The 19,681-nt window shown below is 37.7% G+C and overlaps 1 protein-coding gene across 4 annotated transcripts; it reads right to left on the reverse strand.

Moving 5' to 3' along the window:
• Positions 1 to 679: 679 nt before the first annotated feature.
• On the reverse strand, positions 680 to 19,052 carry LOC132889485 (uncharacterized). Of its 4 annotated transcripts, none has more exons than XM_060926058.1 (4): positions 17,432 to 17,484; positions 16,624 to 16,675; positions 3,683 to 3,750; positions 680 to 3,458 (listed from the first exon to the last, which is right to left on the reverse strand). In XM_060926058.1, the coding sequence occupies exons 3-4, from the start codon at positions 3,691 to 3,693 to the stop codon at positions 1,754 to 1,756; spliced, it is 1,716 nt and encodes a 571-aa protein (XP_060782041.1). In that variant the 5' UTR covers positions 3,694 to 3,750; positions 16,624 to 16,675; positions 17,432 to 17,484; the 3' UTR covers positions 680 to 1,753. The 4 variants fall into 4 exon arrangements, with proteins under 4 accessions (XP_060782041.1, XP_060782022.1, XP_060782031.1 ...); XM_060926039.1 differs by lacking the exon at positions 17,432 to 17,484 and adding an exon at positions 16,878 to 17,077; XM_060926048.1 differs by lacking the exons at positions 16,624 to 16,675; positions 17,432 to 17,484 and adding an exon at positions 18,978 to 19,052.
• Positions 19,053 to 19,681: the final 629 nt, after the last annotated feature.

Consider the following 19,681-nt stretch of genomic DNA (forward strand, 5'->3'; position numbering starts at 1 on the left):
ATTTACCCTGTAACAATAATAATAATAATAATAATAATAATAATAATAATAATAATAATAGTAGTAGCAGTAGTATTAATTATCTGGATTATGAATGACTGAAGATTCAGTGTTATTTGATCCATATGGATGAGTCTCAGAAAGAGGCGACTCAGACACACTGCAGTTACCAAATATTTAATAAGAAAGTCCAAAAAACAGAGAACACAAGCAATAATTGAATTATTAAAGGTTACTCAGTAATTTTTCAAACTTGTGAAACAGAATGTAAATACAATACTGGGAATAGAACACTATTTGTGTGACAAGCTTAATTTTTGTTTTCAAAAATAAGTTGTTCATTTACCCTGTAACAATAATAATAATAATAATAATAATAATAGTAGCAGTAGTATTAATTATCTGGATTATGAATTACTGAAGATTCAGTGTTATTTGATCCATGTGGATGAGTCTCAGAAAGAGGCGACTCAGACACACTGCAGTTACCAAATATTTAATGAGAAAATCAGAAAAACAGAGAACACAAGCAATAATGGAATTAACAATATAATCTAATGAACTACATTAAGTTAAATGAAAAAGGAAAATATCTATCCATGAACAGTACAGATTCATATATGGTACATACATGTAGGAGGTAAAAAAAACAATAAAACAAAACAAAAAAAACTCCTGCTACATGTTAAACACATTATGGATATGGAGGGAGGAAAATACTTTTTTTGTTTCAGACTTTGAAAAACTTTGAAGGTTTAAAAATTTTCAAAACTTGAAAAAATTCAATGGAAATTTTATTTAGGTCAGTGTACTTCCAGTTCATCAAAACTGCAATGAGTGTATCCCCTTACGCTAGTACTCTCTTCAGTTTTCTCTCACTTATGTGAAAACCGTAGCACTGCCAAGCACTGATTTACTGTATTTATATTTGAGGCCAATCTCAAAGTAAAATTCGATGAAATTTGAGCTCTCACATAGTTTTTCACTGAGGCCAATGTACTTTTCGGGTCAGTTTGGCAACATTGAAACAAGACTGTAGTGGAGGCTAAACTCACGTAAACTTTACCGTCCATTTCTGAAATAGCATGTACACACACTGAAATAGAGTTTACGCAACTTTAAAAATTTCTTGTGTAAGAGTTTCCTGTTGTTTTACCAGCACAAGCCCTAATATATTCAAAATTGCGCTGCATAATCAGCATTTACGATATTTAAACTGTGTGACAAATCAAATTGTCTCCTGCTAGAGGGTTTGCACGCGATGTCACTGTATGTGAAAGTCACTGCCAGAATGCCTCACTAAGAAGCTCTGTTAGCATTAACATTAGCATTTAATTCGAATGCTGTGAAAACACACAAAAAAATCCATATCTACAAAATGGATTGAATATCTTCATATTTAAGGCCAATGTCAAAATTCTCTGAACCTTACCCACTGGTGTATGCGCTCCATTGTTGTGGTTTAGATGTTGCCAAAATGATCTGGAAGTTCCTTGACCTGCATAAAAAATCAGATCTCACAAAAGTACATCTTTCCCCCCCTCCATGTTCCTTCAGGCACTCCATAACACATTCATAATTAATCATAATAAAAGTTCTAAATGATTACCTAAACAAAGTAAAAGATTAAATCTTGAACAACAGCATTAATGAATAAACGCAACGCATTTCATTAACTGAACAAAACTTGCACGCTTGATTCTGATATGTTTATAATTCCGTCTGTATTACCTGTTACACAGCCACATTTAATTCATTTTGACCAGAAAAAATTTTTCATTTTATTGAGACCTGCCCTTGCGTACCCCGCTGCAGCATTAACTCTTTCCTCTGATTCAGGTTTAATTTTTCTCAGCTCTCTCAGATTATTTGCAAGGACGTCTCTTCCAGTTTCTTCAGCACGAGGGATCAAGAAGTCGAGACCCTGAACAATGAAAGCAGAGTCTGGCTTTAAAGCTATCTCAGACAGTTTCATGATGGCGTTGTGGGCTTCTTCCACCAGGTCAGCTTTTTCCTTTTCTTTCTTGGTTATCTCTTCTCTCAGTCTCTTCTCTATGCTTGTCATCTCCTCTTCCTGTTTCTTGTCACTTTCTAACTCCTTTTTGACATTTTCATAGGACTTTTTATCACACTCGATATCTGATGCTGAATTATTGCGAGTTTCAAATCGTTTTTTGAACTTATCATATGTCATTGTGGTCTGTCTACTGCGTCTAACATATTTCTTGTTCTCTCTGACATGTTTAGTTTCGTGACATTTACCTGTACATGATGTGCAGTGGTTATTTTTCATGACTTCACACCACGAAGCATTCCAGGCAGCCCAGCAGCCATACTCATGACAGTTCTCTTCACACTGAGAGCAACTGGTGGCCTTTCTGTCCTTCCATGAAGCATTTTCAATGGGTACTTTTTCTTTGTAATATGTGGTGACTTCAAAAGTAAAGTTTTCATTTCTCTCAATCTTTTCTCGGTTTGCCTTAAGGGCTTCCTGAATCTGGGCTAGTTCTTTACTTTTGCACTCTACAAAGTCAATACGTTCTTGCAGATTCGAAATACAGGCTTCAAGTCGTTTGGACTCAGCCAGAACCTTATCAGTCTGCTCTAAGCTTTTTCTGTTCTCTTCTTTCAGGGAGGCAAAGAAGTCATTTAATGTGTCCTCTGTCATTTCCCAAGCTGCCTGGAGCGGTTTCTTATACTTTTTGCTCCTTTTCTCAGATTGACGATTGTTGAATAAGAAACACTCGGGTTCATTTTCTTCACCTTTCCTGCAGGGAATCCCTGCTCTCTTAATTGCATTCATCACATTTGTTGGAGGCATTCCATCTGAATGAGTGACAAAAATGACAATGTTGTTCTCTATGTCTTTACCAAATAAGGACAAAACTGCATCAAAGATGTAATGCTGTCTGTCAGAGAGTCGATTCTCGGATGCCTTCACTACCAGACACACTGAGTCGATTACTTTCACTCCATTATCATTGTGAAACAGTTTGTACAGATTCTCAGCAATCTGTTTATCCATATCTGTTCCCCTGGTGTCTCCATAACCTGGAGTGTCAATGATGGTCAGACAGATTGGGTTGTCCTGGGCAAAGACCTCATACACAGTGATTTGAGTTGTTTGACTTTGTGACTGATCTGAAGTTTGATTATTTTCTCCCTCTTCTGTAATCTCAAACCATACTTCATCTGTAAACTTCACCCCGAGTTTATAATTTACCATGACATTGATCAGAGTAGTTTTGCCTGTTCCAGTTTCTCCAACAATCAGTACAATTTTGTTTTGCATATTGACGTTTTGCTGTCCAAATGTCCATTTTCTCACTGAGCGGTCTTGATCAAGATTACATCTGGTTGTGAGGAGACGATATCGTGCAGGTGGACCATCAGGAGATGAAGCTATTAATTGACTCTTCTTGATTACATCACGTACAACCTCCGATGCCTCTTGCAATCTGTAAAATGCAATTGACATTCATGAAAATTCACTTCAATACAATGACAGTTTCTGCTTTATGTTTTGATTACTGGTAATTTAATACAATTTTAGCCACTATATTTGTAATAAAAACATATCATAAAATATTTTTTATTTTGTCTTTTCCCCAGAAATAATTATTTTTAAAAGGTAAATTATGAATAAAATTAACCATATTATAATTTTCAGCTGTTCACTCACCTAGTAGCCATAATAACACGTGAAAAATTGAAATGAAAATTTCTGATGATTCCAGCAAACAGAAAAACCTGTGAAGTAAACATCATCCATTAGATCTATCCCAAGATTATAACTTTTTATAAATACAACTAGGCCCGTCACGATAACAAATTTTGTTGGACAATATATTGTCTCAGAAATTATTGCGATAAACAATATTATTGTTGACGTCTTTTCAAGACAATTTTATGCCACTAGTATGTAAAATAATGATCATGCAAATACACCCTTTCAAAGAACAGTAAACTTTTTAATTAAGTCAACTTATTCAATTCAACAGTGGAACATAAAAAATGTAAATAAATAACCTAAAGAAATAAAACAAATCAGGTTTGGTATTAACATTGGTGGGGACATAAACCCAGTGCCAACTTCAGGTCAACATTAGAGGGTCACAATATTTTGCTCTGTTGTGTTCCACCAAAAGAGTCTCCATCATCTCGCCAAAGTCCAGACTTTTAACATTTGAAGTTCAGAACTGTAGTAATTCATGAATAATAATAATAATAATAATAATAATAATAATAATAATAATAATAATAATAACAATAAATTCATTTGATTAATTGCAAATCTTGCATGTGATGATTAACTCATTCTACCAATTTGCAAATGTGTTTTACAAGCGAATAATGCATTGACTGTCAGGAGGGTGTATGTTCCTTTCCCTCATAAATGGAAGTAAAACACATACAGAGCCTTAAACACTGCATTCCATGAGGCTGGCAGGGGGAGTCGGCTCTCTTCTGTGGGATCTGTAGCTAGTTTAGAATGCTAGTTTAAGCTATGTGATTGATCTAACGGTAAAACAGCACGATGGTTCGACAACTTTGACACGTTGAAAGGTTACAATTTTACTTGCCAACAGAATGTATGTGAATTCTGATTGGTTGTTGTTATATTATTGCCCTTTTTTATCTTCTTGAGCCCAGAGAGAGAGGGGAGGGACAGACAGGGTTCTACAGAGAAAAGTTTTTAGCCACCGCTTTCAAATGAACCACCTCGAAAACCAAATCAGTTCAGCGGATGTGTGTACTTGGTATGTGACGTTTTCAAAAGAGAGGTGGGAGTTACTAAAAATTTCTGATCCAGAAGGCGGAGGCTGTTTTGTACGGAAGCGTATTGCTGCCACACTCCAAAAAAAAAATTGGCTTAGTATCAAATAATTACGTGAAAACTTTGTTATAACAATATCTTATCATGTTTTTACAATATATTTATCATGTAATAACATTATCACGTAATTTCATGATACAAAATTATCATGTTATTTCATGATATTTTCATGTAATAACGTGAAAACACCTTATCAAGAAATAACGTGAAAGTATGGTTTAACGTCATAGGCTAGGCTACTTCCATTAAAAGCAGACGTCCTAGCCTAGCCTACTGTATAACTTTGGTCATAGTTAAAGGTGCCCTTCCACCAAAAACATTTAATACTGGCTCTTTTTGAAATACCATAGTTCACTCCGAGTTGCATATGCATGTGAAAATGTAATTCTACTCCCATTCCCTGTATTCGCTTATGAAAGAAAATAGTCGGAAAAACGAGCGGATCAGAAAAAACCATACGAAGTGACGTCACTTCGAAAATTAGCATTCATGGCCTTGCCCACCTTGGCTTGCGACCGCCCATGGGAAGAAAGTTCGGATTGAAGCGCGAGGAGAGATAGCAGAGCCCATCTCGTCAGTAGCTAATGAAGAGGACCTAACAGCAAGCTGAAAACATGCCCAAACAAGTTCGTGCCTGTGTTATTTGTGGCAGTAACACATCAACGTTGCATTTCTTGCCCAAGATAGAAGAGCTGAAGAAGAAATGGTTGGAATTTATCTTTGGAACACCACCAGCGAAGTATAATGCAGCGTTAGTACTGTGATCTAATCATTTCAACTACAGTGACTTTTCAAACTTCGGTGCCTTCAGTAGTGGTTTTGCTTCGAGGTTGTTTTTAATCCCTGGATCTGTACCGTCAAGACGATCGACCATCAGCTCACAAGCTGTAAGTAAAACATGAACTTTTTTTGAAGGTTTTTGTTAGAAAATAGCATGTTCATATTCTCCACGTTAGCATGCATGACATGGTCACAAGCTAGTCAGGGATGAGTTTTCTGCTTTTTCTGAGTAAAAAAACGACCTTTTTATATTGTGCCAAATCCGTTGAGAATTTTTTTTTATTAATTTCGGGGGGTTGGGGTATGTTCCTTTATGCTGTTCAAACTTTATTAACTCCAACGATGTTTACACATTATTTGTAAGTCGCCATCTTTAGTCTCGGTTAAATCTCGTTGAATGTGATGTAAAATTCGTGTTATCTACATTGTTATTGGTCAGAACATCGATGTCGAGACCATAATAGCCAATCAAAACAGTTTTTACACAGACACCCGCATCCTTTTTTTTAAGTCACTCATTCATTTTATTCGTTTGTTTGTTCAGTAAAAACCCAAACATTTTTTGAATTTATTTTCTTATTTTCTCGCGTCGCACATCAATGACGTCAGCACGTGGTATTTTTCCCTTCGTGGTTTGTTCCTTCTCTCTCGCCGTAGTAAGACACCCACAGTGCTGTTAGCCAATCAGAGGTAACACATTTACATGTCATGAATATTAATGAGTAAGAGCTGAAATCCTGTCGTTCTCCCGCCACCCACTCCTCCACCAAACTAGAACAGCCTGAAACAGGAGAACCACAGCATTTTTTTCACCAAAACCGGCTCACAGGGCATTCATTCATACTAGAGACCACCACACAATTAATGAAAAAATGATGCAAGGGGACCTTTAATAGAGGGAGATGGTTAGGAAGGCCGGCAGACTTCAAAGGACTAACTCTTTGTTCAACGTTGTGACATGTCACGTGACATTTACCGTGCACACGAACCCTGTTTTGCTATCGAAAAGACTGTGCATGCGATGTATTTTTTACAGTTTATTGAGAATATTCTAAGAATTTTGGTTTAAAATCAACGTTTTCAAACCGCAACATGCTTATTCTCCTTCATAACGGGTGAAGATTGTTTGAAAGTGGCCTTGAAGATCGCGAAAACACGAAAAACCATCGCGATACGGAGAAGTCTACTCAGTCAGAAGGACAATCAACTGACTAAACTAGATAAATAAACCAAAATAGATGAATTCAGAACTTGTAGCAAACAGATACGATCGTATATTAGCATGTTGAAGACTGTATCCCAAAGGCATCGGAATATTTTAGTTATTAAAGTTTGCATATGTGCGCGATGCTGCGGCCGGTTCATTGCTCGATTGGCTGCTTACTCAGATACTGATATTTCCTTTTACAAACTCTCTTTGTGATGACAGTTTTCAGTTATAGTTACTAATATTTGAACAAGATTTCCTTGATGTTCAGTTAATTACGAGTAATGATAAAGATGATAATGCGCAGCTGTCTTACTCGTGCTTCGCTTGTGTTTGTTTACATTTCGCAACAAGAGTAAAGTAGCGCGAAGCTCACTGAAAATATTATGAGCACAAATTGAATAACGCTGTACGTACTTTAAAAGCTACTGGGATAATAAAAGGTCCCAAAACATTGAGTATCAATATTTTATCTCTTGAAATCGAAGTAAAAAAAAAAAAAAATCAAATCTCAGATGTTTTTTTTTACAGTTTAAGGATTTTTTGACTTGTACTCAGTTTCGAACTGTTGAAGCTCACCACTATGAGATGCCAAATTGTCCCTATTTCTCAGATCGCTTGATTTGAAAGATTCTGGCTTTTATTACTATTCTTCTTAAAGAAATAACAACCAGGAAATCTGGGGCAAAGATTTTTTTTTCTTTTGATAAACCTTCAGTATTTGGTTTTGATTGCCGTATAGTAAAACGATGATCGTTAGAAAATATGTAAATTGACGGCGTTTTTTACAATAATTGCGACTTATTTTAAATTATTTTTACTCATCTTATCCATAGTTTTAAATGTTTTGTTTTTAAGCTTTCTTTCACTTCTAAAATAATGAGTTTTAACTCAAAATCATCTCTAAATTCACTGTCGTCCTATATGTTTGTTTGGCCGGTGTGCACGGTTGTGGTCACGTAACGGTGCATAAGAATCGAAACAAAAGGCTGGTCCTTTGAAGTCTGCTGGCCTTCCTAACCATCTCCCTCTATTAACTATGCTTTGGTCGAGCAAAAACACTGAGCAAAAACATGGCTGAATCCTGAATGACTCCAATTTGTATTAATAGGGGACTACATAGGCGGCAAAATGTAGCGTTTTTCCTGCCATGGAAGTGCACTTGTATACCGAGGACGAAGGGAACACTGAGCCGAGGCGCCATTTTGAATCTTCATTCACGGCTGTAATGCAAATTGCTTCCTCCTCAGTATACAAGTGCACTTCCATGGCAATATTTGTATACTTTAATCACTAAAATATTCCGATGTCTTTGGCATACAGTCTCCAACATGCTAATATACGATCATATCTGTTTGCTTCAAGTTCTGAATTCATCTACTTTGGTTTATTTATCCAGTTTAGTCAGTTGATTGTCCTTCTGACCAAATAGACTTCTCCGTATCGCGATGGTTTTTCGTGTTTTCGCGATCTTCAAGGCCACTTTCAAACGATCTTCACCCGTTATGAAGGAGAATAAGCATGTTGCGGTTTGAAAACGTTGATTTTAAACCAAAATTCTTAGAATATTCTCAATAAACTGTAAAAAATACATCGCATGCATAGTCTTTTCAATAGCAAAACAGGGTTCATGTGCACGGCAAATGTCATGTGACATGTCACAACGTTGAACAAAGAGTTAGTCCTTTGAAGTCTGCTGGCCTTCCTAACCATCTCCCTCTATTAACTATGACCAAAGTTATACAGTGTTCTAGGCTAGGACGTCTGCTTTTAATGGAAGTAGCCTAGCCTATGACGTTTAACCAGACCTGGGCATTTTACGACTCGCGGGCCGCATCCGGCCCTTTGGTTCATTCTGACCGGTCCACGTAAGGTTAATTAGAAATTACAAAATAAACGTATTTTATAATTTTACCCCATGCATGGACTGAATGTGCATTGCTTTTATTTTGAAGTTGTGTTCAACAAAAACGCAATGCGCGCGACATGAACATGACATGAAATCCCACGAAACCTAATCCCGCGATAACTACTTCCATAATTTGTCCAGACCAACCACAAACTTGTTTGTCATCCTTCAAACGGTCCAGCCAATCACATAGTGTGACGTCACCAGCAGGCGCCGGAGCCCGAGCTGATCTGTAGATCCAATACCTACACCGAATCGACACGGCATCATTATTATAATATGATGTATCTTGCTTGATATTTGGAGTAGAAAGACAATATTGTGATGTCTTTACTGTGTTTTGGGGTGAATGTGACTGAAAAAAAAAGGTACAAACGTTCACATTTTGTTAACCATTGTTTTGGGAAATTTGATTGAATAAATGACATTTTTTGTAGGGCAACCTTGTTTTTTCCATACTCTTACCAGTCTTAGCAGCTTGTAAAAACAATGTTATTTACTGCTTTATATAAAGAAATACAATTAATATTATGCAGAATTTAGTTCAGCCTTTTGGTCCGGCCCTCCACAAAATTTTCTGTTTCTCATGTGGCCCCATGGAAAAAATAAATTTTTTTAACCCCTGCGTTAAACCATACTTTCACGTTATTTCTTGATAAGGTGTTTTCACGTTATTACATGAAAATATCATGAAATAACGTGATATGTTATTACATGATAAATATATTGTAAAAACGTGATAAGATATTGTTATAAGGGTTGCTTTACAATCAGGGTACGCAAGCTAAAAATCACATTTAACACTTATCTTCAATATCAAAAGGCTTGACTAAATAAACTTGGTTGTTTATTGTAGCCCTGTGATAACTCTATTTACCGTGCAAAAAAAAAAAAATTTGGTGATAACGTTATTTTTGGTGAATGTATGGCAATATATGTCATATTTAGCAAAATTATTCATGTCATTTAGAAAAAGTGCTTTTTTGACCACAGGTAGCTCCAAAAGAGATGCACTTAAATCATTCTTTATACCATAAAACACATATTTGGTTCCATATAATTGGAAACATAGTTAAGTTTTAATGTTGAATGCCAGTAAGTTTTCAAACTATTTTGATCAAATTAGTATGTAATTGTGTCAAAAAAAAAGTCCTCTCCGAGACAGCTAATTTTTCAATATAAAATAACATATCTAAAATTATTATTTTCATTCTAAAATGTGGTCAAGATATTGGGACATAAATATTAGAGACAACTAACACAAAGCTTACAGCCTTATATTTAAAAGCGCTATGGAAGTAGTGGATTCTGAATTGTCAAAAAAAAGTCCTCTCCGAGAATCACTTCATTTGTTTCTCCCATCTTATAGCAGATTACACAAAACTACCATACACATATGTCAAAAAATTACCTGAAATCTGTTCTTTAACTTGTCCTTCACTTAAAAACTGGTACAAGAACCACTTTGAATCAATTTGAATTTTGGACCCCTGTGACACAAACTTTGTATCCTGATTGTAAAACAACCCCTAACAAAGTTTTCATGTAATTACTTGATACTAAGCCAATTTTTTTTTTGAGTGTGGCAGCAATACGCTTCCGTAGTTTTGCTTATTGGTTAGTGGGCTGCTAAACTTTGCAGGTGCTTCACAAGCAAGACTCGGTGCAACATTAGCACAGTTTGATATTATTTAATAATGTCTTTGCGACCTTAATGAACACCAGTTGTTGGTATCAAGTCGGATTGTTATTTACATGCCACACAAACAAACAGTTTCGACTTTAACAGCCAGTTTCATCAGCCTGTGTAATGACACTTTACTTGATTAAAATTATTCACTTTCCACATGTGTTGGGCTCCCAGTTTAACCCATAACAATTATGTTGTTTACAAGCATACAGCATTTGTTGATTGCCAGACATATTGATTTTAAACATTCTCTGTATTCTCTGAAGCAGAGGTTGTACTTTCTGCGCCAGCTCAGGAAGCTCAACCTGCCTAAGGAGCTGCTGACACAATTCTACTCTGCCATCATTCAGTCTGTTCTTTGCTCTTCCATCACTGTTTGGTTTGGATCGGTCACCAAACAGAAGAACAGACTGCAACGGACAATAAGGACTGCAGAGAAAATTATTGGTGTCAACCTGCCCTCCATCCAAGACTTATACTTGTCCAGAGTCAGGAAACGGGCAGGTAACATCTCTGTGGACCCATCACACCCTGGTCACAATCTGTTTAATCTTCTCCCCTCAGGGAGGCGATATAGATCTCTGTATGCTAAAACAACCAGACACAAGAATAGTTTCTTCCCTCAGGCTGTCTCTGTGATGAACAGCTAAAATCCAGATTCATATATCAGTAATATCACTTGCAAAATATCTGTACTTATACTGTCATTCTGTGCTCACTGTGACTTTTATATATATATATATATATGTGTGTGTGTGTCTGTGTGTCTATATATATATTTACAGTGGTGTTTGAAAGTTTGTGAACCTTTTAGAATTTTCTATATTTCTGCATAAATATGACCTAAAACATCATCAGATTTTCACACAAGTCCTAAAAGTAGATAAAAAGAACCCAGTTAAACAAATGAGACAAAAATATTATACTTGGTCATTTATTTATTGAGAAAAATGATCCAATATTATATATCTGTGAGCGGCAAAAGTATGTGAACCTTTGCTTTCAGTATCTGGTGTGACCCCCTTGTGCAGCAATAACTGCAACTAAACGTTTCCGGTAACTGTTGATCAGTCCTGCACACCGGCTTGGAGGAATTTTAGCCCATTCCTCCATACAGAACAGCTTCAACTCTGGGATATTGGTGGGTTTCCTCACATGAACTGCTCGCTTCAGGTCCTTCCACAACATTTCGATTGGATTAAGCTCAGGACTTTGACTCGGCCATTCCAAAACATTCACTTTATTCTTCTTTAACCATTCTTTGGTAGAACGACTCGTGTGCTTAGGGTCGTTGTCTTGCTGCATGACCCACCTTCTCTTGAGATTCAGTTCATGGACAGATGTCCTGACATTTTCCTTTAGAATTCGCTGGTATAATTCAGAATTCATTGTTCCATAGATGATGGCAAGCCGTCCTGGCCCAGATGCAGCAAAACAGGCCCAAACCATGACACTACCACCACCATGTTTCACAGATGGGATAAGGTTCTTATGCTGGAATGCAGTCTTTTCCTTTCTCCAAACATAACATTGTCATTTAAACCAAAAAGTTCTATTTTGGTCTCATCCGTCCACAAAACATTTTTCCAATAGCCTTCTGGTTTGTCCACGTGATCTTTAGCAAACTGCAGACGAGCAGCAATGTTCTTTTTGGAGAGCAGTGGCTTTTTCCTTGCAGCCCTGCCATGCACACCATTGTTGTTCAGTGTTCTTCTGATGGTGGACTCATGAACATTGACATTAGCCAATGTGAGAGAGGCCTTCAGTTGCTTAGAAGTTACCCTGGGGTCCTTTCTGACCTCGCCGACTATTACATGCCTTGCTCTTGGAGTGATCTTTGTTGGTTGACCACTCCTGGGGAGGGTAACACTGGTCTTGAATTTCCTCCATTGGTACACAATCTGTCTGACTGTGGATTGGTGGAGTCCAAACTCTTTAGAGATGGTTTTGTAACCTTTTCCAGCCTGATGAGCATCAACAATGCTTTTTCTGAGGTCCTCAGAAATCTCCTGTGTTCGTGCCATGATACACTTCCACAAACATGTGTTGTGAAGATCATACTTTGATAGATCCCTGTTCTTTAAATAAAACAGGGTGCCCACTCACACCTGATTGTCATCCCATTGATTGAAAACACCTGACTCTAATTTCACCTTCAAATTAACTGCTAATCCTAGAGGTTCACATACTTTTGCCACTCACAGATATGTAATATTGGATCATTTTCCTCAATACATAAATGACCAAGTATAATATTTTCGTCTCATTTGTTTAACTGGGTTCTCTTTATCTACTTTTAGGACTTGTGTGAAAATCTGATGATGTTTTAGGTCATATTTATGCAGAAATATAGAAAATTCTAAAGGGTTCACAAACTTTCAAGCACCACTGTGTGTGTGTGTATATATATATTATATATATATATTTTTAATTATTATTTATTTATTTTTAACTTATTTAAATTGACTATTCATCTTTGCACTATGCACCATATTGCACCAAAAGGGAAATCCTTTCTGTGATGAACAGCTAAAATCCAGATTCATATATCAGTAATATCACTTGTAAAATATCTGAACCCTTATACCATCATTCTGTGCTCACTGTATAATTTATATTTATTTAACTATTCCATACTTGACTTACCTGGATTACTTTGCACTATGCACCTATTTTTGTTGTTGTTGTTTGCTTGTTTGTTTGTGTATGGGCGTTTCTTCAACTAGGGGCACTTTTACCATTGTGAAGTTGATGAAAAAAAACTTTTTCAAAATTTACCTAATTCAGTATCATACATTTAAATAACATACCTAGTTTTAAGATATGTAAGAGTTCAAACTTAGATTACAAGACAAATTGTTATTTTTGACATTTTATCTGACCCGCAGTGAAGAAACGTCATTTCCACCACATCTCAATCTACAACTGTAAAGTAAAAGTAGAATAAATTACACCATTTAATAATTGTTTAGGATCATGTTTGTAAGTAACTTTACCCATTTGTCCATGATATAAAACAACCATGCATTTTTAAATGAGATAAATTAACTGTCCTATGGACCAAATGCTGTATTGAACACCTGTCACAGAGGGAAACTTAACGTTGGTTTGGGTAGGACCTTGTTAGAAAATAAATAGCATTATTTTTTATGTTAAATAACACAAGATCTCAGAAACTGTGCATATAGTTTTAATGTGTGATGAGAACTGTTTGAATATTTTCAAAAAATGTGTGGTGATGGAAATGACCAGGTGTTGTGGAAATGACAATGAATTGACATAAAAGTATATTTATTAGAAAAATTATAAAACTCATTTGGCGGCACGGTGGTGTAGTGGTTAGCGCTGTCGCCTCACAGCAAGAAGGTCCTGGGTTCGAGCCCCGGGGCCGGCGAGGGCCTTTCTGTGCGGAGTTTGCATGTTCTCCCCGTGTCCGCGTGGGTTTCCTCCGGGTGCTCCGGTTTCCCCCACAGTCCAAAGACATGCAGGTTAGGTTAACTGGTGACTCTAAATTGACCGTAGGTGTGAATGTGAGTGTGAATGGTTGTCTGTGTCTATGTGTCAGCCCTGTGATGACCTGGCGACTTGTCCAGGGTGTACCCCGCCTTTCGCCCGTAGTCAGCTGGGATAGGCTCCAGCTTGCCTGCGACCCTGTAGAAGGATAAAGCGGCTAGAGATAATGAGATGAGATGAGATAAAACTCATTTCACAGTTCACAAAATAATTAAACACACCTGTTTTTAGTTTAGTGCCAAGCCAATATCTGAATTTCATCAAACAGTTTGACTTGATGTCTCAAACATGAATGAGTACAGTTCATAGGCTGCAAATAACTCATTAAACCTATGGCTTAAGGCAGAAATATTAAAAAGTGGATTCTGAAAATTTCTAATTGGTCTCTTAAATGAACACTCTGTACTTGAAACTGTAACTAACTCCTGAAATTGTATGATTTGTATCATGGAACATCATGGAACTGCCTACTAATAGAAAGATGACCTAACAGAGGGTCTTAAAAACAGGGTATCAACGCCCACAATGCTGAACCTGAAGGGGGCTTACATGGGTGTAACAGTCTAGGCCTATAAGTGTGTGTGTGAGAGTGTATGAGAGAGAGAGAGTGAGTGTATGAGTGAGTGTATGAGCGTATGAGAGAGAGTGTGTATGAGAGAGTGAGTGAGTGTACTGTATGAAAGAGAGAGTGACAGTGTATGAGAGAGAGAGTATATGAGAGAGTATATGAGAGAGCGAGAGAGAGTGAGTGTATGAGAGTATGAGAGAGAGTGTGTATGAGAGAGTGAGTGTACTGTGTGAGAGAGAGAGTGAGATACTGAGAGTGTGAGAGAGTGAGTGTATGAGAGTATGAGAGAGAGTGTGTATGAGAGAGTGAGTGTACTGTGTGAGAGAGAGAGTGAGATACTGAGAGTGTGAGAGAGTGAGTGTATGAGAGAGAGAGAGTATGAATACTGTCTTTTCCACCACAGAGAGCAGTGTGGTGGAAATGACCGTGGTGGAAATGACATTTCTACACTTTTTTGTGAAAAAAAGGAAGATGACTTCACTGATTAGCTTTGAATTAATACTTACCATTTCATGTATGCAAGATACTCTTATTTAACTTAAAATTTTCATCTCTTTAAAAACACCCATGACAGTACAGCATGTGTGCAGTGGCGGTTGTAGACCAAAATTACTAGGGGGGCCAAGGTGGGGCCAGTGTTTTTTCAGGGGGGCACATATGGACAAAACATGCCAATATTTAAGCGTTCAAAATTTTTGTTTAGTTTATTTAAAACCAAAACAAAATACATTGAGCATAAATACAATGAGATAAACATTCTGTCTCAATTGAGGTTTTTCACCCACGTGACCAAGTCATGTGAGGCTGCCATTTTGGACGTCACAGCTCGAATCAGTTTGAATGCGAGGAAGGCGACAAACGAAAAACATAAAAGAAAAAGGAGCGAGATGCAGAAAACACCTTCACTATCCAGCGACGTAGGGCATTTACAGGGCGAGCAGAGGGAAAGGTATTTGCAAAAATTGAGGTTAGCAGGCTTAGAGAACGACGTTTACCTGCTTCCACCAGGATTGTTCACTGACGTATGGAAGTACACGAAGCCCTCGTCTTTACCTGACTTCGGCCCACATGATCTGTATACCTATGTCGTTAAAAACCCATCGCCATACACAGGTATTGATCTGAAAGCGTATAAGAGTTTGGATGCCTACAAATATTTTGTGTCAGGCTGGGTAACATGCCTACATCAGCGGGTCGTCCCTGGAGCCGGTGGTCACCATCTTATTACAGCTAAGGTTTGTTCACATTTTCATTTACTTTCGGTCCTCAGGATAAACAAAATGTTATTAAATGTCATTGAAATAACTTCTTAGTCTGTTGAGACATGGCCCGTTATAAATTTGCTGTTACCAGCCAATGACTAAGAACTGTGTTATTAGGGTCGGTGTCTGTGTTGTAGCAGTGCACTAGCAGCTAGCTGTTAGCACTAGCTAATGTCAACAACATAGTAGCTAGTATGTTACTGTAGCAATGCTTACGTTCAGTCATTTGGATGACTGTTAAAACCTTTCAGTCTCAAGTTTTTCCTTTACTGTATTTACTAGTTTACTGTAATTATGATCCGGCAGCTATTTAGACCGGATCCAGTGTAAATAGCTGCCGGAGCGCGCTCCGGCTTGCTCCCCCTCAAATTAAGCAGCGCACTCCGGGAGCAAGCCGGAGCGTGCTGCTTAATTTGAGGGGGAGCAAGCCGGAGCGCGCTCCGGAACCTCGGCCGGAGCACTCCAGGAGCAAGCCGGAGTGCGCTGCTTAATTTGAGGGGGAGCAAGCCGGAGCGCGCTCCGGCAGCTATTTACACTGGATCCGGTGTAAATAGCTGCTAGATCATAATTACAGTAAACTAGTAAATACAGTAAAGGAAAAACTTGAGACTGAAAGGTTTTAACAGTCATCCAAATGACTGAACGTAAACATTGCTACAGTAACATACTAGCTACTATGTTGTTGACATTAGCTAGCTTGACCTTCAAAATGGCGGACACCGGGGCGTCACGTGACCCTGTGACGTCAGGTGAAATACCTCAATAGCCTAAACATAAAATAAATTGTGCTCAATAAATCTTAAAACCATGTTTCTCTTTTTTGTAAAATAAGATTTCTATTTTTGCACACAATGAACCTTTTCTTCAGACGTGGCTGCACTGGAGTGTCGTCCAAGCACTTGCTGATATCTGGAGAAAGATGAATACAGTAAATATGAGAGTGCGACTGAGAACAACATTTATCTATCATTATTCATTTATTTATCAATTTATTATTATATCTATTATTTTTATTTTATATTTATTAATTATTATTCAGACTTCACACTTTCAGGGTAGGCTATAGGCCGAAACTGCTCACACACACACACATTTATTCAACATCACAAACCTGATGGTGCTGTACTTGATATGCATGGTGAATCTGGTTGTCCCAATGACTCGTTGGGTTGTCCCTCATTCTGTCCCTCAATCTGATCCTGAATGTCTTCATCCTCACTCTCAGATTGCCTTTCAGATGCCTCACTTTCCACCTCTCCAACCACCACCTCTGGCTCTCTCTCCACCTCTGGCTCTCTCTCCTCTTTCATAATCTTTATATTCCTTACTCTCTCTATGTTGCTTTTTGCCAACAGGGGCAAAAAAGGACATAATGTCCTTCTTGCTCCTTTCTATGATGATAGCCTACAGTAGGTCTATACTAAAAAGTAAACGGAGAGGAATGTAGCCTCTACATATCAAAAGGCCATTAAAGTTTTACAAGCAGGTTAAACACTGTCGGTTATTTTACCCATTTCCCAAAAATATTAAGTTAGGCTACTTATTGCTGTGCAACGCACTTTTAAGAAAGCGCAATAAAACGGATTTATTATTGTAGTGAACAACAACAGTAAAACACGGATATGTGCAAACACTGACGTTACGAAATTGAATAATTTTCCTTACCTTCGCCTCTTTGCAGTAGCCTAGTCCTTGCAGGGCTGCAGCTGTTATTTCTCAAGTCCGAAGTTTACAATTCACGCTGACCTTTCTGCTGCAGGTGACAGTGTGCGTGCAGCGCTTTAAGGAGTCCGTGTAGAACACTCCGTCATGTCAGTTCCGATCTTCGAGCCAGCGCACGTCGAAATTAATAAATCTTATTATCTGTTCAGCACAGGGGCCACAACAGGGGCCAGGAGCAATTTTACAGGGGCACTGGCCCCCGTTTAAAACCGCCTATGCATGTTTGGAAATGACGTACAATAAATGTATTTACTGATCAAGCAATATTTACCTTGATTTTTCTTCAGTAGTTTTTAATGAAAATTTAAATGCCCTCCGTGTTCGACATGTGCTCTGATGTCAGTGTAGATTTCCATGGTAACCACACAAACAATCTTTCTCACAAACTTTTTAAAGGGACATTACAGTGTTGTGGTGGAAATGACACCAATACTGTGCGACAGGTATATTTTGTATAAAAAAATATATTAATGATGGACTCAAATGAAATATTATATGACATTGTATTTATGTGACTATTATTTAATACAAGTACATTAATAATTACCAGCTAAGTCATATTCTTAAACTTTATTTTCAGTCTTTTAGTTTAAAAGTCTGGGTGTGCGACAAGGACAAAACAGTGATTTTGACACCTTCCAGGAGGTTGAAAAGTATGAAAAAATCATAATAGAAAGCTAGTAAAAAATTTTTAAGTCAAATCAAATCAAGTTTATTTGTACAGCGCTTTTAACAATAAACATTGTCGCAAAGCAGCTTTACAGAATTTGAACGACTTAAAACATGAACTAATTTTATCCCTAATCTATCCCCAATGAGCAAGCCTGTGGCGACGGTGGCAAGGAAAAACTCCCTCAGACGACATGAGGAAGAAACCTCGAGAGGAACCAGACTCAAAAGGGAACCCATCCTCATTTGGGCAACAACAGACAGCCTGACTATAATATTAATAGTTTTAACAGGTATAACCCTCAACTGTCCTCATGGGGCCGTCCTTCACAGGAGTGGGGCGATAAAACTCCGACCAGACACAGGGCACCAGGATGGACCAAGCAGGTCCGAGGGGCAGAAGAGGCCAGCATCTCAATCCCAGGATCAACATGTAACTCAGAGGGACAGATTGGGGGGGGGGGGGGGGGGGGTTCATTGGTAGTGTGACAAAGAAAATGGAATTTGTCCAAAATTATAAGCATTTTTTAAAATATGACCAAATAACATAAAAGTACCCGTAGTCTAAGAATCACCCGTATATGCTTTTTTATCTGTTTCTGTACGATGAGAGCTAAGTGAACCGGAGTCAAATTCCTCGTGTGTGTCCACACACCTGGCATTAAAAGTGTTTCTATTCTATTCTATTCAATTTACCTAGAAAGAGCACTTAATCTAGGAGGGACCAAAATATCATAAAATGCAAGAGACAACCTCTATATAATAATAATTTATTAACCACCAGAGAAATTATATCAGAGAAAATATAAATTTAACATACCTGTGTTTCAGGGATGCCCAAGAAAGACTGGTGATAGAACAAGAACTCAACTGACTAAATACTCCGTAAGAACCCACAGGAAGCGATCATGAGAAATCAGCCAATGAAAATTACTGAATAAGCTGCAGCTAGGCAAAAAAACACATTGTCAGGTTATAGTGGAAGATAAAACAAACTGTCAAGAGGAAGTTGCTGCTCATGGTTGGTGGTAAGCAGAGGTGGGTAGAGTAGCCAAAAATTGTACTCAAGTAAGAGTATTGTTACTTTAGAATAATATTACTCAAGTAAAAAATAGTCGTCCAATTAATTACTTGAGTAAGAGTAAAAAGTACGAAGTGAAAAAACTACTCCAACTAGATGGCGCTTCACTTCGGCCAGGTGGTTGAAAAATATGCTAGATCTAGGCCATGACATGTTTATTACAATTAGAAGTCCACATTTGAGCTTACCTTTGTCATAATAAGCAATTTTTCTTTCTCAGGAATTTCCCATAGCATTCTGGCATGCACAAAACCTGCCTCGAAATACTGGTAGGCATCTGTACTTTTGTAAACCTTTAGCATCTCCGGTGTATTTAGAAGTCACAAATACTAAACAATTCAGGATGTTGCAGTGTCCCAAATCCTGTAGCTGGTTTGCTGTACGCATTTCGAGTGGAATAAATACATTTGTGGGTAAATGAAGAAAAAGAAGAAGTCTTTATT

Source organism: Neoarius graeffei, chromosome 1 (genome assembly GCF_027579695.1).
Source record: "Neoarius graeffei isolate fNeoGra1 chromosome 1, fNeoGra1.pri, whole genome shotgun sequence".
Taxonomy (NCBI): Eukaryota; Metazoa; Chordata; class Actinopteri; order Siluriformes; family Ariidae; genus Neoarius; species Neoarius graeffei.